The 23,369-nt window shown below is 46.6% G+C and overlaps 1 protein-coding gene across 9 annotated transcripts in view; it reads left to right on the top strand.

The window, feature by feature from the left end:
* Positions 1-23,369, top strand: part of DCX (doublecortin) — a 115,152-nt gene that overhangs the window by 47,133 nt on the left and 44,650 nt on the right. For 7 of the 9 annotated variants that reach the window (XM_079318794.1, XM_079318796.1, XM_079318795.1 and 4 more), the window contains 3 exons: positions 1,075-1,263; positions 2,782-3,172; positions 12,452-12,792. In XM_079318794.1, the coding sequence (XP_079174920.1) occupies positions 2,809-3,172; positions 12,452-12,792 (705 nt within the window). In that variant the 5' untranslated portion in view covers positions 1,075-1,263; positions 2,782-2,808. Of the gene's footprint in view, positions 1-1,074; positions 1,264-1,614; positions 1,926-2,781; positions 3,173-12,451; positions 12,793-23,369 lie in introns of those variants that run through there. The other 2 variants (XM_079318801.1, XM_079318799.1) reach the window with 2 other exon arrangements.

Here is a 23,369-nt window from a genome sequence, read left to right as displayed (position 1 = left end):
AAAAGCTCCAGCAGAGGATGCATGGGAGCCTTTGAACAAAAGGGTGGTTTCAGGGAATAAGAAACTTTTTACAAATGTCATGTGTGAAAGTTGCTGGCAAGCAGAGACCAACTCTCAGTGGGTTTGTGTCAGTGTTGCCTGGACTATCATGCACAGGGCAGACAAAGCTGGAATAAATACTGACTTCTTGTGTGTAAATGTGATACTGCTGCAATGTGCCAAAATGACAACATCTGATGTTTTCACTCGAAACAGACGCAGTGTTGTTAGGAAAGATTTCCTTCTACAGATGGGAAAACTCTCCCATTTCCAAACCCCATTCTTTTCTAAAGCAAAGATGAAGCCAGCACCAGTGGGGTTAGGAGCAGGGTTAGTGGTGCTGCAGCATAGAAATCTCCACCCAGAAAGCAGGTGAAAGATTTTGCTGTCAAAGTGAAAGAGCCCAGTACAATTTTTTAACAGCTGGGTCCTCCTGTAGTGGAATCAGAAATAAACTTCTCTTTCTGTGGGATATGAGCCACACTGGATCTGCTGGGTTTAAGTTGTGTTGGATGACTCCATCCCAAAGCCCTGGGGATTTGAATGAACTGGGATTCAGTGCTCTGGCTTTGGCTTGTGTCCAATGCTAACAGAGGAAAAGTATTCAGGGGCACCTCATGCAGAACCACCAAGTGAATTCTCTCTTTCTGCTTGCCAGTGTAAACCACAGATGCTGTGAAAAACCAGCACAGGAGCGGGACTGTGCCCATTCCACTGGTCAGAGATTTTCTCAGTTGCCTTTCTAATGCACAGGAGGCTTGTGCCAGCACTGTGGGATTGTGACTGTGTCCCCTCTGTACTGCTAATCCTGTAGGAGGATTGGGGCAATTATCCTTTTTTTTTTTATTTTTTTTATTTTTTTATTCCTTTAGTAGGGCCAGATGATTTCTTGATACAATTGGATTCAAGGGGAAATTTACATCCTTCCAAACATCACCCCCAAACCTGCCCCTCTAAACCTTTTGTTTACCCATCTGCTGACCTCTCCAGAGCTGTAATTAGCACCCCGTTTTCCCCTCCAACACAGACTGTGAGCAGACGACTGATGGTGAGAGTGAGAATCACCGAGGCAAAGTTACCGTGAAGGGATGGAACAAGGCACTAGGACCTAGGAGACGTCTCATCCACCCTGGCAGGAATTTCTTGCTTGGAGCTCAGACAACAAAGGCAGAGTGAGCCTGGTTTTCTTTCTCTGAGCATCTCCACCCTGCACGCTGAAAACCGGTGAGTAGAGCTTTCCCGAGTGACTTGCATGCAGAAAAGTAACAGAAAGGAGAAATCTTTTTTTTTTTTTTTTTTGGTGCCTTACAGCATCTGCAGTTCATTTTAAAATCAAAACCCCTGCATCCTCTGATTCACTCCCGAAGTTGCTTGGATGTTTCATTGTTCAGTGCATGATACCAGACTGAATCTATCCCGGCTGGCATCGTGGGGGGAATGTCCCCAAGTCGGGGTTTCTGTATGGATCGCCTGCATTGTCATCTGCCCCACTGCAGCTCAGGGACAATGATTTTTTTCTTGCATGGGTCACGCTGACATTGTAAAATACAGGGAAGGAGCTTCATTCTGGCGAGTGTAAAGGGCGGGGATGAGATAGCAACAGCTTTTCTTGGATTTATACCTGGCTGCCAGGTGCTGTAAATCCCCTTCCAGCCGTGGTTATAACACGAGAGCACCATACGTGAGGTGCATGTGCTGGGGGAGTGGAAGGGTCTCTATTGCAGGGTTGGGGGGGGGCTCCTTCTCCTTTTGTGTTGGGGTTTGGTGCAGGAGAAAGCTTGTTCTCGAGCATGAACTAGAGACAGTGCAGAATTCCTGCTCGCTGGGTGTCAGCTCCAGCCTCGTCTTTTCTGTGCTGGGAGCCCCCGTGCTCAGAACAATGAAAGGTGAGGAGCAGGGGCGGCGTGTCCCTGGGGCACGGGCACTTCCAGCTATGAAATCACTTAGGGCTGCGAGCGGGGGGGATGGAAAGAGCCCCTTTATTTTCTCCTCCTCATTAAACGGAGGCGAAAATGCAATTCAGAGGAGGCTCGGGCTGAAAAGAGCTTACCGAAGCTGCGTTTCAATGACAGATTTTTTTCTTTGCAGTCATTTCTTCTCAGAGATGTAGGCTGGTCCTGGGAATTGATTGATGGGCTAAGAGGGGGCTGCGGATAGGGGGAAGGGTGGGCTGGATCTCATTGCTAACCCTTATTGAACAGGCTGTCACAAAGAAACTGCTTATTCCCCTGCGACCATTCTTTCATAAATGCCAGTTTATTCTAATGTTAAACATTCAGATGCTCTGGGTCCTTCCGTGATTCGACAGATTGAAGGACTGACTTATTGGGATCTCCTTGTTTTCTGTTGCCAAAGGAAACCTCACAGGGCTCAGAGGTTTAATTCATCGCCAACTGGTGTTTGGATGAGTTTTTTTGGGGTTGAGCTGTGATTGCTGTGTATCCCTTTGGCCCCAGGTCCCAGTGCACCGCACTTTGAAAACTCCCAGGTGCAGAGCAGGCAGCTCTCTAGAAACGTGTTCCCAGCCCCCAGTAGTTGGATCGCTTTCAAAATGCGAGGACCCCTCCTACTCTCAGTGCCCAGAATCGATACAAATCTGGGTCAGGGGAGGGGGCGCTTCCCAAATGCATCTGTCCTGCTCCAGGCACAGCCTTAGTGTCATTCTGCTCTCCGGATCGTGGCTCTGCTGGGCTCTAACCCGTACCTTTGCCCTCCTTCTCTCCCCATCTCCTTCCTGCCTAGCTTCAGTTCTTTAGGGCTCACCAAACTATGGAACTTGATTTTGGACACTTTGACGAAAGAGACAAGGCGTCCAGAAACATGCGAGGCACACGGATGAACGGCTTGCCCAGCCCCACTCACAGTGCCCACTGTAGCTTCTACAGAACCCGGACCTTACAGGCGCTGAGTAACGAGAAGAAAGCCAAGAAGGTTCGTTTCTATCGCAACGGGGACCGCTACTTCAAGGGGATTGTATACGCCGTGTCCTCCGACCGCTTCCGAAGTTTCGATGCCCTCCTGGCGGACCTGACCCGCTCCCTGTCCGACAACATCAACCTTCCTCAGGGAGTGCGGTACATCTACACCATCGATGGCTCCAGGAAGATCGGCAGCATGGACGAGCTGGAGGAAGGTAATGAGGGGGGGAGGGAGGGCAGGGGGCTGCGCCACTCGGGGATGCCCGGAAAGGTCGCGTTTGTCCCGGCTCTGGGGATGCTGAGCGCCGCTGTGCCCTGCCCGGCAGGGTGGCCGGGCCGGTGACACCCCCGGCGTGTCCCCGGAGCGGCTGGAGGGGTGTGTCCGTGTGTCCTGCTGCTGGGTGTGTCCGTATGTCCTGCTCCTGGGGGTGTGTGTCTGTCTGTCCTGCTCCTTGCTGTGTCAGTGTGTCTGTCTGTCCGGCTTCAGGCTTGCTGTGTCGGTGTGTCTTGTTCTGGCTATGTCCGTGTGTCCTGCTCTGTGTCTGTGTGTCCAGCTCTGTCTGTGTCAGTGTGTCCTGCTCCCGGCTGTGTCCGTGCCTCAGGAGCAGTGTCCGTGTGTCCTGCTCCTGGCTGTGTCCGTGTGTCCCCACGGGCTGGGGTGACCCCGGGTGGGTGCCGTGGTTTCCCGGGGGGCCGGGTGGGGATGCGTGGGGAAGGAAGAGGGGCTGAGGCATTGCCGAAGGGAGGGTGTGATGGGGACGGGAAGGGTTTGTGTGCCCTGTGGATGGGTTTTGGTGTGATTGGGTTTCGGTGTGATTGGGTTTTGGTGTGATTGGGTTTCGGTGTGATTGGGTTTTGGTGTGAATGGGTTTTGGTGTGATTGGGGTTTTTGGGGTACGGTGCACACCGTGTGTGTGCAGAGGGTGTGGTCAGGCACTCGGGGTTCGGGGTGCAGGCAGGGTGGGTAGATGCTTGGAGGGCAGAGTGTTAGGGGGTTCCAGTGCTTGGGGAGTGTGTGCAGCGGTGTGTTGGGAGTTCCGAGCCTCATTAGAGAGGGGTTTAATCAGCAAGCTTTGTGAATAGAGAAGGGCTTTGGTCAGCTTGCACTTGGTGAAATTTGGGGTTCGTGCGTGTGTCTGTGTGCAGGAAGGCGTGAGGAAGGTTAATCCCAGGGCGGTGTGGGGGTTTCTCTGCTGCTCAGGAGGGGTGGAGGTGTGCTGGGCTGTCTGTCAGGGGGCCCGGGGGTGTCGCAGAGCGATGTGTGCGCAGAGGGCACGGCGAGTTCATGTGTGTGTGCGAAAGGGAGGCGCCTCCTGTGGATTTGGGGAGCGTTTCCGCAGGGGCTGAGCCTGGGTGGGCGCTGTGGTGGGTCTGGGGCAGGGTGGGGAGCATCCCCTGGTGGGTCTGGGGGTGCAGGGTGGGGAGCATCCCCTGGTGGGTTTAGGGACAATGTGGGGAGCATCCCCGGGTGGGTCTGGGGGTGCAGGGGATGCTCGGAGCGTTTCCCCGTGTCTTGAGGGGGGTGTGGCTGTGCCAGCTCCTCTCTGTGTCACTGTGAGGGGTGAGCCAAAAATCAAACCTGATCGGAAGAGATGCCCTGGGGGAAGGTTTGCCCAGCTGCCAGCCGTGCCTGAGCCTGTGGTGTCCCTTTGCTGCCCTGGGGGTGCCAGGACAAGCCCTGGGATGAAGTCCTGCATCCTTGCCCGTGGGATGGATAGGGAGCACCACAGCCACGCTGCTCTGCTCTTTCCCGAGCAATTCATTCTTTGTTCGGATCCTGTTGCAGCAGGGGAGGTGCTCTTCCCTTTTCTTTGGCGTTTTTCTCCAAGCAGGCATCCTGGCCAGTTTGGTGACTGCTGGAAATCCACGAGGCTTTTGCCTTTAGTGGAAGACAATGGATGTGAGTGAGACACGAGCTGCAGGGGCAGCCTCGGCAGCGAGGCATTGTGTGTGACCTTGACTAAAGCAGCTCTGCCTCAAATTCCTTCCTAGAATTCCTAAAATCCTATCTGTCAAGCAAGATACTCATCTCCCCAAAATACTTTGCAGGGACAAGGACATGGAATAAATCTTGGTTTCCATAGAGGAGTTTTCCTGGGAAGAAACTGCTGCCTTTCAGAGATGCTTCCTAGTGGAGTTATTCTCAGCCCAATTACAGCTGTAGGATGGAGGTGTGGCTTCCTTCAATTTTGGAGATTCTGCCATGTTTTATTCTGGTCTCTTAATATGGCCACAGCTTTTCTCTAATGGCAGCTCTCAGTCCTGCTTGTACTGGGTTTTATGTTTTTTAATTCAGAAATAACTCCGGGAGAAAATCCAGTTCTTTATTCTCTTTTTGCACTCTTCATCCTCTTACACTCTTCCTGCTTTTTGTCAGTCAAGTTAAGAAAGGTGTAGTTGTTACACCCGCTTTAAATGGGTTTTGCTGCAGGTAAGGAGGTACCTCATTCATGAAAATACATTTTGCTGGTTGAGGTACAGACAGGAGATGCTGGCATTTGGGTTGTGGCTTTGTTCTGCCAAAATGGCACCTGGTAACAGCACTGAAGAAGAGGCACTAAAACCAAGCTGGGTTTGTGTGGCTGTTCCTCAGCAGAGCCTCATCTAGGAAAATAAAACCTGAGCAGAGTGATGACAAAGGAATCCATTTTTTGAGCATGCCAGAGTAGGTTTGCATGCTGCTCTTGACCCCATATTTCTAGGGGTGACCTTTGCTTCTGCTGTAGAAAAGCAATTTACAACACCATGGTTATAACCAGCCTTGTGGTGAACTCTGCCCTTAGCTTGGGTGTTTGCAGAACTGTGTGCAAGGAACCTGCATGAAACCCAGAATTTGGGAGTAGTTCTGCTGTGACACACAAGAACAGTGCACACACAGCCAGGGCATGTCTGCCTTATAAATTGACTTTGTGCTTGGAGACTGAAGGTAACCAAACCAGTGCTTGTTGCTATAATGGGGCTAATTTATCACTGTAATTTCCAATAAACAAGTAGGATCTAGGGAAAGTCATCAGAGAGGCTCATCTCAGTAGTTTGATGGCAAAAACCTGTGAATTACTGACAGTATTTCACCTTATGCTCTGAGTACTTGATTACTTCTGATTTAAAAAATGTACTTATATAGTGTAGCCTGAATGTAGTTCAGGAGGGTAGAGAATGATATTGCACAGTACCAATATCCTAGAAACAGACATTTCAGGTGAACAAAAACCTCATGCTGTGCTGATAATTATCTGGGGCTTGGAATCACCCTTTTGTTCTCCAGACCCAGAGCTCTTCCCTGGCACTCAAGGCTGCTCTCATAATGAGAATAGGTGAAATTTTTCACACTCTTTTTTTTCCTTCCATCTGTTGGGATGAGCCTCATGGTCCTTTCCTGTGCTGCACCCTGACATCTCACATTTTGGAAGCCCTCACAACTTTGTCAAACAGGTGCCTTTTGCTGCCAGCTGAGTTTCCCTCACTGCTCACAGCTTGCTTTTTCCATCCTTTTCAGGGAGCTGTCTCATCTCCCAGTGACCTTCTCTCAAAATCCAACCACCTGATAATTTTTGATTTTCTCAGTCCTAGCAGCCATCTTCCCTCACTGTAGTCATTGTCTTAATCCTCACTTCCTATTTTCAGCTTTAATATATTTGTAAATAATGCACCTGCTGATGATTAGGGCTGCATTCCTCCTTAATCTTTATGCTGGTTAAGTGCAGGGCACATCCTGTTCCAGCTCATCCTGGCAGCAATAAACTGCAGACAGCATCTCCCACTCATGTCCCACTGCCTTGGCTGGGTCAGGAGTGGATGTTGGCCCAAGGTGCTGCCATTTATTGTAGCAGATGAATCTTTTGGAAAAGAGTACCAGGTGAGTTTTATTCCCTTTCATATATAATTGGTTCCAGTGACCAGGCCTTTGGGAAGTTGATTTATGTAGCTGCATTTACTGGTGAGTTGGTTATAACAGATAATTCTGTGCCTTGTGCTGTGCTAAAACTTGTACAGCAGCTCTCATTTCATCCAAGTTTCAGCTAAAATTTAGTTCCTTTGGTATCTGGACGTGGTGGTTTGGTCCTTGGTTCATTTTGAGCCTCTTCCTGTAGACTTGATGTGATGAGAAGTTGTCCCACCTCAGCTCTGATTATTTTTTTTTATCCTTGGATGGGGGCTGGGTAGAAGTGGAAGCTGATGTTGTGCATTGACTTCAGCAGCAAAGGTGGATTAAGAAATGTTTCTCTTGGCCACTTGTTCCATAAATGAATTCTTTGTGGGACAAAAAGTTTCTTGAAGTCCTCCCCATAATTTTGCTTCTTTCCCATATTCACCTTCTTGACATAATGAAATGGCCAGTGAGGCACAACATGGGAGTGAAAGCAAGGCACATCCAAAGGTGGATTTTATGCCCTGACCTGGGCTGCTTGTTTGAAAATTTCCCTTGTTTTATATCAAACCCTAGAAACAGCTGAGTAGGATTTGTTTTGCTCAATTGGTTTCATTGCAACTGTCCTTGGGCTGTGTGAGATATTCCAGAAAGTGATTCCAAGCTTTTTGTATCCTGTCATACCCTTGGGAATATTTTCCAAAATCTTGTCCAGGAGTATTTAAAAGCAATCATAGGAGGGGCTCCACCCTGGAGCTGTGCAGAGCCTGGTGTCTGCTGGGACTGAGGGGTTTATAGGAAACATCCTGGAATCTCCACCCAATGTGTGTGTTCCAGTTTGCCTGGAAAAGTGAAATCCCTTTAGTTTCACACTGAAACCTTGGAAACCTGTGGAATTGTTTTCTGTGGGTGTCTGTTGGCCTGATGGCTCAGCTGATTACATGCTACATAACAAAAATTGTCCATGGGGTTCTGTTTTATTTTCTTGCTCATCTTGGCTGTCAGTCTGGGACTGGTGTGGTCCCACAATTTCTTATGGGCATCGTGTGGTTTTGAAGGTGATTTCTGATCAAGAATTTCTTCCACTTCTTCAGCAGAACAAGAGATTCTGTTCATGTGGGAGCCAAGGGAAGGGAGCCCTTCCAGGGTTCATTTTGCCATACTGGACCAGGTCTTTGTAACTGTTGTAGATCTTTTTAACTCACAAAGCAGCAGCAAGTTCATGCATTTCAAACTCAAGGCCTCCTCCAACACCATATGGAATAAACTCTGCAAGGTGTTAAGTCCACTTAAGTCCTGCTGCAGCCCTGTAAAATCCATGAAACATAAAAGCTGGGCACAGTAGCACAATCTCAACTTTGCAACTGCAGAGCTAGCAGCCAAAATAATTGACTGCTGCCCACAGAGACTGCTCCTGGAATAACTGCTAACACTTAGACATTCAAAATGGCCTCAATCCAGCTTTCCTGATTTTTCTCAAAAGACTTCGTCCTGCAGTCATTATCCCTGGAAAGTTGCTGGTGCATGCTGAGGAAGGATAACTTTTTCTGAAAGGACAGCCTGTCATTTTTGGTATTGTCACAGGGAGCTGCTGTAAGAGGGTTGGAGGATTAGAGCTCATCTGGAGCTTAGAGTTTTTCTAAGGAACCTTCTCTGAGGCAAACCTTATCTTTGCTGAGATCATCCCTTCTTTAGGAGCTGAATAATCTGCTTGTGCTTCCATCAAACTGGGATGTGTCATGCACAATTCTGTGTGGTGCAAGCCTGGCTTCAAATGGCAAATCTGATGGTCATGGCAGGAGGTGTGAGGTGTGCAGGGCAGGCAGGAGGAGTGAGGAAATGCCTTGGCTGGTTTGGTGGCACGTGTGACACCATGGTGGGCTCTGCAGTGTAAAAATGGCATCTGAGCTGGCCCTGCTCTAAATAAACTGTCCTTGGCACCACAGGGACTTGGTCAGGATGATGCTCCCCACCCCCAGTGCATGAGTGTGTCTCTTTGGGGCTTTTTTTGGGGTTTGTTTGGAATGAATGATGTGGTTGTCCATTGTACCTCCCCATGGCTTGCAGTGGGATTTCTGCACAGCTGCTTGCTGGCTTGAGAATTGTGTTCCTGAAAATATTTGTGCACAGATTTTTTTGCTTAGGGCTGGGGAGCAATGTTCTTCTCAGAGCTGTTTCTTTTGCTTGTGACAAGATATCTCACATCCACTTCCCATTCCTTCTGTTTTGCTCTGTCTGTCACTCATATTTCTGCCACAGTTGTACACCTTGACTGCTCATTAAAGGCTTAGCACAGACTGATGTGGCAGAGAAACCCACAGAGAACCCACTCCTCCCTCCATGGTAGCTCTGTTCCCTGTAAGATTTCTCTTTTTTATCATCTCCTGGCCACATTGTGCAGTTAAAAGCTGGAAAGTTCACAGGTCTTCAGCCCATGCTTGGTCAATCCTGCTATCACCATGGTAAGATTTGGGTAAAACTCCACAGTGGGAAGTGAAATACTCCACTGTGGAAAGTGTGTTCCTGGCTGGCAAATGCATGTGCCTCACTGAGGAACCTGAAAGAGGATTTTGCTGCTCTTTGAAGGTCATAAACTGAGTTAGGGAAGACATTAGTTGAAGTGGTTTTTAAATGAAGTGAAAGCTTCAGGTCACATCCTTAGGTCAGGGAGGAAGGAAAGGAAAGCTCCTCTTCCCTAGAGCTGTGTGCTGTGACTGCAGAAATGATGCTGAGAAGAGCTGCTGAGAAGACACTGCTATTCTGGAGTGTCACTCCAAGGAAATTCCTCTCCAGTTTTAGAATCGAGTAAAGTACAGATTTTATTTGCTGGGGTTTGTGTTAAATGAGACAAAGGGAGAAAGGGCAGATTGCATTTTCCATTTGTGAGTGTGAACACAGCTTGAGAGGCCAGTGTGTGCATCTGCACAGCTGCCCAAGATCACATCTGTGGAACAAACCCTACAAGAGCTTTGCCTTCATGCCACTGTTGCCTTTGGTGCAGAGTGGTGCAAATGCACAAACAGCTGTGGTGTGCAGTGAGGAGCTCAAAAGGGCTCAGCTGGAGCTAAGAGGAATGGTACTGCACCAGACAGATCAAGAATCTCTTCAGCTTACTTTAAAATATGCAGCTTGTTAATAGAAAATATGCTCCAGCTCCTCATGTGTGTACAGAGCACAGTGCAGATGTGTACTTCTTTCACTGTGACAATAATACAGATGGAGGTCAAATGCAGATGAAAGTCAAGCCTTGCACACTTCAGTGGCTGATAGCCTACTGCTGATTTTTGGGTGGGGATGCAGGTGAGGTCAGGAGCTGGCACAGGGAAGCTGGGGCAGGGGTGGGTGACAGCAGCATCCAAATCACTTGTTCTTAGTGCTTCATTTAAACAGATAAATCCCTTTTTCTCAGAGGATAATGCCCAGTTCTGCTGAGCACAGTTAGGAGAGCTCTGCTGGCCAGGGATTATGGGCTTGGGAGGGCTCAGGTTCTTAGGATGCTTAATTCCCTGGGTGCATTCCAGACTCCTTGCTGCCTTTCTCTCAGTCCTGAAACTGGAGAGAAGCCTGGCCTGCTCTGCACCAGGTGTTACTTGGCTGAAGCAGATGAATAAACCACAACTTATCACTTATTAATCAGAAAGATTTGAAGTATTCAAAGCTTCTGGAAAACGATATCCCCAGAGGGAATTTTGTATAATGTGTGGTACTTTGGGGGGTACATTTGAGTTTCTATTGAGTCAGATTCACAAAATGTAAGGGATTAAGGAGCTCCAGCCATGGGCAGGGCTGCATGGTTGGTTTATTGAGGGGTGCTGCTGTCAGCAAATAGAGATTTTTACTGTTTGTTCAAGACAGCAGGACTTGCTGGTGGGATTATTGTTAGTTTGGGGTGACAAAACACCCAAGTGAGTGTTCATCATGAACCTGGTCAGCTCTCTTCTGGATTTGTACTCCATTTTTAGAAAGAGAAACAGAATATCTGCTTCCTGTTGATCAAGGATTTGATCAACATTTTTATACAACTGATGGAGAAGAGCTGCAGTTGGTGATGCAAACACCATGAGTGGCCATCACAGGGCAAACTGGGTACAAATGGGAGCTTAAAATGAGTTAGAGCCCTGCATCTTTTCTATGGCTGCTTGTGATATCACAATTAAAATCACTATTAACATCTGTTAGTTGTGGGTCTGTTGTGGTCTCACTATGGGCTCTAGTGCCTCCATCAGAAGTGCAGTTTGGTCAGCAGGAGTTCCAATATGAACTTTATCCTGGGCATGTTACATGCCTGGGCCATGCAAAAATCAAAGGGCTGTTTGCAAATCCATATTTTGCCAACTGGATGACAAATCCTGTCCTAGAGATCCCTGGATGGGAAGCTGGGGATAGGCTGGGGATAGGCTTTTTAAAGATGTCTGAGCCTTGGAGTTTGCAGTCAGGGACAGACTGCAATCAGTTTTTTTGTAAAGAAGGAATTTATTTTTTAAAAAGTTGTTTTTCAAATTAGTTAAATCTCTATTTTCATTGGAAACATATTGTAGTACACGAAGAACTTAATTCTGTAAGATCAGACAAAGAAAACACCAGAAGATACTCTCAATTCCTACAGGTACCCATGTCATGCCTTCAGCTTCTATTAAAATTTTATCTAATGGCGAGACAAAAGCTTCTTCCTCCAGCAGTGAGTGACTTTTTTCAGTGCAGCCTGAGTCATTTCAGACCAGACAGCTACATTCCCTTAGGGATACTGGTTTACAGTCTCATTCTAGTAATAACTCTTGCAGCATCCATCAGATTTGCAGGCCCCAAAGAAGCTCCTACAAATCCTTTAAGGTGCTTTTAAAACCTTAGATAGATAGGATCCTGTAAATTACAGACAAAGCCTGGAACTAATTTTGGATGGGATGGGGAAGGGCTTTTTGTGAATTACTAAAAAGACCCTGTAACTCTTCTCTGCCATGTCTAAATTTGGATTTAATGTATTTTTGGTTGGTACCAGCCATGTAAATCAAGGAGTGGTATTTGGTGCAGTGTTTAATCTCAGCTGCCTCTAGGTCTGTTCCCTAATAAACCACTGATGCTCTAACAGTGCATATTTGTTATGCCTGCTGGATTTACCAAGGCTACTTTTAGTGGTGACTGTTCAGGACAAGATTTTGATTATTTTTCAGGCATGATGCAGGAGGCATTTTGTGGATGAATGTTGATGTCCTCTTGGCAGGGAGTGACACACTGGAGTAGTACCTAGGTCTGTAAAGATAAAGGGGAAACTAAAAAATTTATAAAATTATCGGGATGGCCAAATGAATTTAGTGTTCTGAAGCTTTTGTAAAGCTTAGCTGCATCTTCAGGTACCTAAATATACATATTGATGATATTTACAACTCAACATTTTTTAACCTCTGGTTCATGTGATTGTGTGTATTTGCTGATGGCTGACTTGCTCACTTTGTGAAAACACCAGCAACATTTTAAATAACCATAAATATAACATTAAAACAAGGCAGAATGTTTTAAGAACAAACTGTCGTGGGACTGCTAATGGAAACAATTATTAATGGTTTGCATGATTCATGGGGGAAGAGCCCAGAGCTGGTGGTTATTGTAGAACTCTCATTTCTTCCTCAAGGGGAGAGTTACGTCTGCTCGTCCGACAACTTCTTCAAGAAGGTGGAATACACCAAGAACGTCAACCCCAACTGGTCTGTCAACGTCAAGACCTCTGCCAACCAGAAAGCACCTCAGTCCCTGGCCAGCAGCAACAGTGCCCAGGCCAAGGAGAACAAGGATTTCGTGCGCCCCAAGCTGGTGACCATCATCCGCAGCGGGGTGAAGCCACGCAAGGCTGTGCGTGTGCTCCTCAACAAGAAAACTGCCCACTCCTTCGAGCAGGTCCTCACTGACATCACTGAGGCCATCAAGCTGGAGACAGGGGTGGTCAAAAAGCTGTACACCTTGGATGGCAAGCAGGTAGGAGGTTTTACAGATGTTACTTTTTTTTTTTCCCCCTCTTGTCATGCGGCTTTGCTGACTCAGAGCAATTCTCAAAGCCTAAAATGAAGCTGAGATGATTGCTGCCATCTGTTCCTTTAGAAGTGTGGCTTCTCATGCCAGTGGTTGGGTTACTAAATTCTGCCTGATATTAATACCAAGTAAAGAATGCAGCCGTGGGTCTGGGTGGAACAGATGCTCCCCTGCGCCGGCGTGCGGTGCGTGTCTTCTGGGCCAGCTAAATAAATACCAGGGGATCTGGGCTCACAGCCACAGCTGGTCTGGCTCTGGACTAAGAACCCTCCAGCTCTGGTGAAAACGTGCTGCTTGACTTTCCTTGCCCTCTGGTGAAGGCTTGCTAAGATAAAGTGATTAATCCAAGCATGCTCTTCTGGCCAGAGCTCCAGAGTGAATAGGGAAAGTGTGGAATTGTCCAGCATTTCCTTGACTGAATGCACGGGGAGGTAACGTGCAGAAAGAAATATTTAGCAGGTCATCAAAATGTGCTTCATGTCTACATGCTGCTGGAACTGAAGGAAACATCTGTGTCTTGTTAGCAGCCACACAGCAATGAGCCATTTCATACTGCTGTATCTATGAAAAGCCTTAAAGGAATGTGGGGGATCATTTTTAGAGCTGGGAAGAGCTAGATTCTGCAAGGACAATTCTGAGCTTGATTAACATTTCTGTTTATTGTAATTGAGGAATGATCTTATTTTTGTCACTATTTTTTCTGCTCCAGATTCTGGAGTGAGGCTCTTGTGTGGATTTGGATGCTGGCTATTCTAGGGATTGATGGTTTTGCCTTAATTTAACTCTGTCCTGTCTCTGGAAAAAATTATTCAAGTACTGGCTCAGTCCAGGAAAATGCAGGTTTTACAGATAAAAATGTTCATCCCAAATACAGGTTCCTACAGTGTCCTGCACTGTCCAGGAGTGCCACTCTGAGCTGACAGTCTGGTGTCCCATGGCAGGGGGCTGGAACTGAATGGTCTTTAAGGTCCCTTCCAACTCAAACCATTCTGTGATTCTTGCTTTGTCCCATCCTGCATTCTGCACATTAGTTACTGTCTGGTTCCAGCTTCAGATACACAAAAATCCCATCTGTCTGCCAAAGCTTTCCTTTCCACTTGTCTCAGCACAGCACTTGTCCTTCCTCAGATGCCCAGTTTGAATATGACAGGGTGACTGTCCAGCTGCACTGTGCATAGACACAGTAACCTGCTGGATATGAGCAGTGATACCACGAGTGATGCACCGGAAACCTTGGGAAAGACCAGGGAAAGAGGAAGGAGAGAGTCAATTGCCCTGTGCTCCCTGAGGTGATCACACCTGGGCACAGCCCCCTGCAGGACCTTTGGGTCACAGCAGCTTTGCAGAGGGTTTCACAATTTCTGATAATTCTGCTATGCTGACTCTGAGTCCTGTTGTTCTCCCAGCTGAGAAGGAGGGTCTTCATCTGAACCTGTGGGTGGCCTCAGGTCTTTGAGAGCTGCTGGCAATTTGGAGGTGAGCTGCTGCTTTGGGTGGTGCAGAAATAGGGATGCTCCAGGTGCTTCCATCAGACTGCTCTCTTCTTCCCCTTTTAGCTGTTCAGAGGAGCAAGTGGTGATTCCCTTCCACTCCTGGCTGGAGAGCAAGACAGGATCAGCCTGATAGGACATTTAACTTGTTTCTCTGGCATTATCATTCACCATTTTATGAAATGAGATATTTGACTGCATGTTGGAGACACTCCTGGGAGTTTCAATGTGTGCAAATGTACACCCAGTAATGCAGTTATTGAAAACAGAAATTGGCAATAATGGGATGTTTGATATTTGTTTGCAGCACCAATTGGTCCTTGAAGAGCAAACCTGGTTCACCAAGGCTTTGTTTTTTAATGGAAGGTTTCCTTCAATGCCTGCTCTTTATTGTAGATGTGTGTTCTAATGTGGAAGTCAGAGCTAGAGGCTTATGCTGGCTGTTAGGGTTTCCATGACATACTGCTCCATAAAATCTGACCTCCTGACATGACATTAGGGGGTTTTGCATGTCTGATGCTGACATTAGAAAGAGATTACTGCGTGCCTGATTCTGACAAACAGCACTTTATTTTCAGGAAGAAATATTCATGCAAAAATGCAAGCTGCTCAAAGCTGAAACACTGACAAGAACCCTGACAGTCTGTCTCTTTGAGTGCCATCAGAGGCACGTTGCTCCCTCTGTTGTGAAATGATAAAATTTACAAAAGGAACGTACAAAGGGAAATCATCCTTCCTCAGTCCACGAGCTGGAACTTAATGAGGGGAGATGATTATTTTATTTATAGGCATTTCCATAGTGCTCATCAGTGGAGTAATCAAGATGCTTTAGAAGTACAGACAGTGGTGGCAGTGACAGGGGGCTGTGTGAATAATTACATTTCTGTGCACTGCAGACCTGCTGCAGTTGGAGTGCAAAAGCAGCTAATTGAGAGCTGGTGGGCTGTGTTTGAATAAATGTAGCACTTGAAACAATAGTGGGGTTAGGTTATTTTAATGAAATTGTGTCTTTTTATGTCCTGGGTTGGATGGAGGAATATGGCCCTTGAAGCTGCTAAATTAGCATCTTGTGTTTAAGTAGTTTATTTAACTTGCACATATTTCTAATGTCTGTACTCAAGCTCCTTCCCTTGCTGGAGCAAATCATTATCTCTTGATGCACACCCCTGAGCTCAAAAGGCTTTTCAAATAGAATTGTGGCAGGGGATCACAACAGAGATTTACCTTTGGGAGTTCCATGGCTGTACAGGAAATGGTGTGGGTCAAACAATTCAGTGCATTTAACAAATGCTATTATGGGCCAAATTCAGTATTTGGTCCCATGACTACAATTGTTGTAGTGCTGAGATGTGTAATACCTCAATTAAAACACACACACTCAAGATTTAATTTGGTCAGCAGGTCTGTGGATCATGTTGGAAAACAATTATTTTGGTAGATTCTTCCTCCTTTTTTAAACTCCCAGCTCTACCCAATGTCCCAAATAAATCTGGATTCCTAGGAGCAGTGGCTACTTCACAGACACATGATGACAGCTCCCACCTCATATTGTTAACAAACCAAATTAGAAAGCAGAATTTGAGACCCTGGATGAAGTTGCATTTGGATATTTTGAATGCAGCAGGCTGAGCTAGACTTTGCAGAGGTTGTGTAGATTTGCTGTCCTGCTCATGGCTGAGCCCCTTCCTCACCCTGCTGCACAATGGGTCAATGCTCTCTGGGGAAGAGGAGGCTGTTCCATCACCTGTGCTGTCAGCACCTTGCTTTGCAGGTGGGCTCTGCCTGCATTCCTTCCTGCTTTTCAGTGACCTCTGAAAGCTGCTGTCTTCTGTGCACACTGAAATTCTCTTTTCCTGCCCTACATTTTATTCCAAGGTCTGTGAATTGTTCTGTCAAGTGCCTGAAGAGATGCAGTGACAAAAATCAGTCCCTTTCTTTTGGTCATTGGCTGAATTTGGTGATACTCTGGCATAAACAGAATTTCATCAGACATGTTCACTTGTAATTTAGCATTAAGGTATTTTTTTGTGGTGTGGAATATTTTCTTTTTCTCCAGCTGTTTTATTGCCATGCCTGAATTAACTAAACACCCCATTGTGTCACCCAGCAATTATTATCACCAAAAATAAGCAGAATAGGAGCTGCTCAGAGCAGGGAGAGCTTGTATGCTCCAGTTGCACATAAATAGAGATATTCTGGTCAACAAGCAGGGAACAGATTGTAGCTTTAGCCATGATAACATGCAGTGATCTCCTCTGGCCTTTGAAATTTTCAAACACAGGGAAAGTCACCCATGCTCAGCATGTTGGCTGTTGCCTTGCCTAGACACAGTACTGCTGCTCCATCTGAGTGTTAGCTGTCTCATCAGATGAAATTACATCCATTTCCATATGTCAGGGCACTTGTGACTGCGCTCCCAAAAGAATTTCCAGTCTTAATAAAAAGGTCCCCTCTAGCAGCCTGAGCTTTGATAAGGATATCAAGTGGCAGGTGATGAGGGGAGTTCATTCTGTTTGCAAAGCTGATGCCAGTGCCCTGGAGGCCAGCCCACCTCCCCTGGCCAGGCAAGAAGTTGCCATTTCATTTTAGATTTCCTGCACTGAGGAAGGGCAGCAGCCACAGAGGGAGAAACAGGATGACAAAGCTTACAGCAAGTTTAAGGTTGGGGCTTTGTGATCAAAGTCAATGAATGAGTTGATAAAACATCTCCCAAATACTGCACTAGGGCATCCCTACAAGCTGCAGTGGAGAAACCAAACTTTGGAGTTGCTGCACTGATTTTAAGCTGGTATTTGGGAAAAAAAGTAGCAAAAAATTAATCACTTAAGTGTTGATACAAGCAGTGGAGCAAACTCTTCCAGGATAATGTAATCTATTGACTGTGTTAATGAAATTGTATCAATGAGATGTGGAACAAGGTTTGTACATGTGGACACTACTGAAGGCTTGTGGAAAAATCCAACTCGGATTTTTCTCAGGCTGTTGGCTTTCTCAGCTCCAGCTCGGTTCTTTCCCAGGCTGGGGACTTTTCACAGAGATAAACAAGAGAAGGAAGAATGAATAACACAGATTAAACACCTGGTGTTGACCACCAAGCTGTGTGAGTGTCTTGTGATATTTTACAGAAAGCATGTTTTCAAAGAGGTGTTGCCTTCTTGGGCCAATGAGCCTTTTCTATTTTGTATTGCATGAACTACCCTATATAAGTGCAGTGTTTCTTTAAAAAAAGCTCTCTCTTTCTCCATTACATGAAGAACTGTGTTTCATTATCCTTTTCACTGCTCCTATAGCCAAAATGCAGCATGTACTGAAATATAAAAATGCCTCCAACAGCTGTAATCTGTAAGTGGTGCTCAGGAAGAAGGTGGCACCTGCGTGACTATACCCAGTAGCATCTGCATTGCTGGAAGATTAGAGGGAGCTATTCCCTCCAGAGCCCTGGCAGGAGTTAACTCACAGCCTGAGGCACCAGGTTCAAGGTTACAGAGTGAACAAATTGCTTTGTGTTGTGTTGAGGGAATGATGTCAGAACAACTGGTCCTTCACATCTTGTCTGGCCTTTAGGATACTGAAAAACTTCATTGAAGTGAGCACAGAACAAGCAGTTCCATGCACTCGTGTAAAGCTGGAATTTTGCCTGGAAGGAAATCAGGGAGGAGCAGGAGAGGGGTGCAAGTGTGCTCTGTGTCCCACCTTCTGCAGCAGCCAGAGCCAAGGGGAGCAGCAAATCCCACCTTCCCTCCCTGCTGCACAAAGCTGGAACAGCAAACCTGGGTCTGGTTTGCATCTGCTCCTCAGCCCTTCCCTCTCTGAGCCTCTTGCTCATGCTGAGATTTGCCAGGCCCTGTGTAAATCTGTTCTGGCAGCAAGAGGACAGGTCTGGATGGGCAGATCCCTGCCCACATCACTCAGGGTGGGGATTAACTCCCAGCCCTGCTGCTCCTCCCCAGGGCTGTGCAGATGCTCTGCCTTTGGGTGCTTGCGTGAGATTATTCCTCTGCAACAGCCGTGTGTCATGAGAGGAGGATTAGTAATAATGCATGGGCTGGAGAACTTGTGAACCCAAGTCACTTTCAGAGCCAGACAGCACAGCCTAGTTCTGCATCTTCAGGGAGCTCTCAGTGCAAGCTGAAAGTTCAGCACTGCCTGATTCATGCAGTGACTAGACACTAACACAGACAAAACCAATTAGTCCACAGGTATCCCACAAGGATTTTAGCACTCACTAGAATGAATAAGCCCAGCTTCCATGAGAGTGTATCTAAGTACTCATGGTAAAATATTCAGAAGACTTTCTGAGATGTTATTTAGAAACCTTATGCTTATTAATTTCTGTTTCCTCGGGTCTGTGGGTCACAGAATCTGGGTGAAGAGGGGGGATTCACAGTCTGGAATATTGTGAATCCTAATTCCTGTGCTTCTTAAAGCAGGCACAGGCTGATCTCACAGCTGAACTCTTGATCAGACCTGTTCTCCTGTGAGCATTGTACTGTCCTGGTTACCATTGGTGTGGTCTCTGACCACTCCCCAAGATATAGGTAGGGATATGAACAGGGGGAAATGGATTTAAACTGTCAGAGGGCAGATTGAAATTAGATATGGGGAAAAAACTTCTTCCCTGTGAGGGTGGTGAGGTGCAGGCAGAGGTTGGCCAGAGAAACTGTGGCTGCCCCACCCCTGGCAGTGTCCAGGTGGCACTAAATGAGCTTTAAGGTCCCTTTCAACCCACACCATTCTATAATTCTGTGTGTAGAGCAAGGGGAGACAGTGGAGGACAACATCATCTTGCAGACTTTTCTGGGTGTTTTGCCATTGCTTTGCCTCACTCTGAGGTTCTGGAGGAGGTGTGATCCTCCTGCCTGCCATCCACAAGGCTGTGGTGCTATGTGCTCATTGCTCTTCTGCAGATCCTGCCTGTGGTAAAGATCTCTGATAAATCCCTTTTTTCTCTCAAGGCAGTGAGGCTCCCAGTCCACCAGCAGGCTCCAGAGTTGCTGTTTGCTGGAAATGGTTGATTTTAGAACCATGCACTGACCACTCTCCACATGAACACCTGCTCCTCGTGTCACAGATGGCAGGCTGTCAAAATTATTGAAAGATGCAGTCAGAGCTGACCTGGTGACCCAGGAGCACGTGGCCCCTGGTTCTGCATCCTGGTGCTATTCACACCCCAAAAGAGACCTATGCTAAAAATTTGATCCCCAGCAGCATCTTTATTTTAGCAGTTCTCTCTGTCATACAGAGTGACGTGTTCCCTTTTCACTCTGAATCCCAGGAGAGAAGGGGATTATTCACTGCAGTGCCAGAGGGTTTATCTTGGAATAAATGGGCTGAAAATGAGCAAGGGAAAGAAGGTTGAATATCTGGAGCTGTGGACAGGCCAAGAAAGCCTTGTTGTTTTTTTTCCATTGTGAGTTTGTGTCATTGTAACATAGGTTTCTGGTTCTTTTTTCCCACCACCGTGAATGAGAGTCCCCCCTGCTCTGAGAAGGAGAAGGTTACACTTAAAATATCCTGAGCAAGGGTGAGGATTCTTGTAAATGGCTTATTTTGATCACCTGGAATAATCAAATATGTGAATTTCCCCTGTTTGTAATGGGGAAATGTCTTGCTTATTCTGATGTGTCAGGGTCCTTAGTGTTAGACATCGTTTTTGCTCACCTCCCCTTACCTGCTGTAGCTCAAAGACTGAGCAAATACCCCCTGAATTCCCTCAGGGGAGACACCTTGAGAATCTCCTGGTGGTTGTTTCCATGTTCCACGTCTTGTTGCAAGTTCACCTCTTTTTCTTGGCTGCCTGAAACCACTTCTTCCTTTCCCTTCTCAGCTCTTACTGGCCTTCAACCAAAAAGCTGTTTTCACTCAATGGCAGGTAAGTTATGACACAATTCACACTTTTCTCCAGGAAAAATCTCTCTGGGTGTGAATAAAGGCAAACAACCAGGTGACATTTCTGGTGAGAATTGTTGTGGTAGAGCTGTCAGCCAGCACAACAGCCTTTTCTTTCTTGCACATTGGAGCTTAAATATTAAGGATATTAATCTATGCTGCAAAGGGCCCTGTGAGTGTGAGAGGTTCCCAAAACCCTCCTCACTCTGTCTTTGGCCACAATGCCAGTGACAACAAAGGTGTTTTTATGGGTCAGAAGGGAAGGAGGGACAGCCTTGCTCATGTACAGAGGATTCAGCCTCCATCCACCATCAGCTCTGCCAGGAGTGACAAAAGACATACAGAAATGTGTGTCATAGCACTGTGTCTAAAGAAGCTGAGGAGGAAAAAAAAAAAAAAAAAAAGAAGTAAAAAAGTTGGATGCAATCCCTGGAGTTTTTCAGAGCTGGCTAAGGTAGGTGGGGAGGTGCAGAGAGGAGCTGTGAGAGCTCAGGGCTGTCCCAAGGCTCCTCAGGCTGCAGAAATCATTCAAATGGAGCTGGAACTGCAGCTCTCCTCCTGGAGGTTTGCTCAGGCTGAATAGGGAGGAATAAGCAGGGCTAATTCAGAGCATTCTCTGAGCCACAGGCACACCCTGTCCCCTGTGAGCCAGGCCTTGCTGGATGTTATGTACTGGACATATAATAATAATAATAATCTATACTATTAAACCCAGTTCTAGTTCCCAGGTTAACTGCAAGCACTGTGTGTGTGAGTAAACATTTTTATCTGTATAAATATATTTTACTAAGTTTTGTACAACACAGTTCTGCTGCTCAATTTGCTGTCTAAGCAATCTTAACTCTTCCTGCAGTTAAAGTATCCCAGGGACTGTTGTGCTCTGATATCCTTGAGCCATGTCATTGTTTTTTGTTCCCTAACCCTAATAAACCAAAACCAAAGGTATCTCACTGTGGTCATTAACTGCACTTTGAAAATGTTTGCTTACTTTTACATTATTATTTAACATAAATTCAAATCTCAGTGTTATTAACAGTTTTAAAATTAGCCACATAATCTAAAATAAGTAGGAAATTAATGTGTATTAGCTCATAGTGCTTTTGTATTTTTTAATCTTGAAAAATACCTCAGAACAAGGATTTTTGAGCTAGAGTGGGTGTAAAATCTATCCTACCTTTTACTGTTTCTCTCTTTTTCTTTTTTTTTCCCAAATGGGGGATTTAGTTCTGAACAAAAACCCAGTGTGGGGAAGATGAGATAATATGCTCCATTCATTAGCAGGATTTTTCCAGGGGATTTTGCTCCAGTCAGAACTGGCATGAGAGGTCAGTCCTGCCAGTGCTCCAGGTCTGAGGTCTGTTATCTGGAGGACAATGAGCTCAGCGAGCTTTTATTGGCTCCACAGGGATAATTATGCAGCCCCTGAGCCTGGGGGCAGCAGGGGAGAGCAGGGCTGGGGCTCCTTCCTCCCTGCCCTGCCCTCACCATCTGCTCCGTGCTGCTCCTCTGCTGCTCCATCCCCTGGGGCTGCAGGACCCACAGCTGGGTCCTGGGGCACCAATGCCTGGCTGTGAACATCAATCCCTGTCTGTGGGTACCAATCCCTGGCTGTGAGCATCAATCCCTGGCTGTGAACATCAATTCCTGTCTGTGGGTACCAATCCCTGGCTGTGAGCATCAATCCCTGGCTATGGGCATCAATTCCTGTCTGTGAGCATCAATCCCTGGCTGTGGGCATCAATTCCTGTCTGTGGGTACCAATCCCTGGCTGTGAGCATCAATCCCTGGCTATGGGCATCAATTCCTGTCTGTGGGTACCAATCCCTGCCCGTGGGCATCAATTCCTGGCCATGGACATCAATCCCTGTCTGTGAGCATCAATCCCTGTCTGTGGGCATCAGTTCCTGGCTATGGACATCAATCCATGCCTGTGGGCATCAGTTCCTGTCTGTGGGCATCAATCCCTGTCTGTGGGCATCAGTTCCTGGCTATGGACATCAATCCATGCCTGTGGGCATCAATTCCTGTATGTGGGCATCAATCCCTGCCCATGAGCATCAATCCCTCTCTGTGGGTACCAAACCCTGTCTGTGGGCATCAATCCCTGGCTGTGAACATCAATTCCTGGCCATGGACATCAATCCCTCTCTGTGGGCATCAATCCCTGTCTGTAGGTACCAATATCTGTCTGTGGGCATCAGTCCCTGCCTGTAAGTGTCAATTACTGTCTGTGGGCACCAATCCCTGGCTGTGGGCATCAATTCCTGGCTATGGACATCAATCTCTCCCCATGGGAATCAATCCCTGCCCATGGGAATCAATCCCTGCCCGTGGGCATCAATCCCTGTCTGTGGCAGAGCAGTCCAAGCCTCCACCTGAAACACCTCCCTGTGCTCCTGGCAGAACAGTTTATGGCTGCAGGTGTTGTTTGTTCTGTCTTTATTCAGGTTCTCTGAACAGGGAACAGAAATGGGTTTAGGAATGCATCTCCTGATGTGTGCACTCTTCTGTGAGAGAAGCATTTCCTCAAGTTACTGCTGTGCCCCTGCACTCTGGACATCATCTCTTGTGCCCTTCCTCACTTCTTCATGCCCAAAATAGTGCAGAAAGAGCAGCAGAGGGGGACTAATGGTCCCTGCTCTCCTCTGTGTGTCTGGCAGTGAAAATACACCAGGAAACTCAGCTTCTCTGCTAGATAAATCAAGTGAAAGATAAAAATGTGCAAATCCCCTTTCACCCTGATGATCTATTAGTGTAAAATAATAAAACCATGGGTGGGGAAGAGTCAATAAATATTTGGACTTCAAAATTCATGAGGAAAGAAAGGCTCCTTTAAGAACCTGAGGTAGTGATAAGAAGAGAAAATGTTATCACAGATTTGAAAGAGGTTTAGAAGAAGAAACCAGGGTAGAAATAGCTTCTTATCAAAGTAAGAAAAAATATCAATAAACAAGTGGTGTTTACTATCTTCCTGAGTGATCTGGAGGTGGAAGCACTTGGTGAAAATGATGAAAGGACTGTTGCAATAAAAAAGTTGGGAGACTGAGATGAACAGGCAGTGTAATGGATGATGGTAAGTTCAAAGCAGCACTGGTAGAAATTACTTTTATATTTGTTTTTTTTAACTAAAAATAACTATTCTGG

The sequence above is a fragment of the Erithacus rubecula genome, assembly GCF_903797595.1.
Source record: "Erithacus rubecula genome assembly, chromosome: 15".
Lineage (NCBI taxonomy): Eukaryota > Metazoa > Chordata > Aves > Passeriformes > Muscicapidae > Erithacus > Erithacus rubecula.
This window is presented reverse-complemented; position numbering and strand designations above follow the sequence as displayed.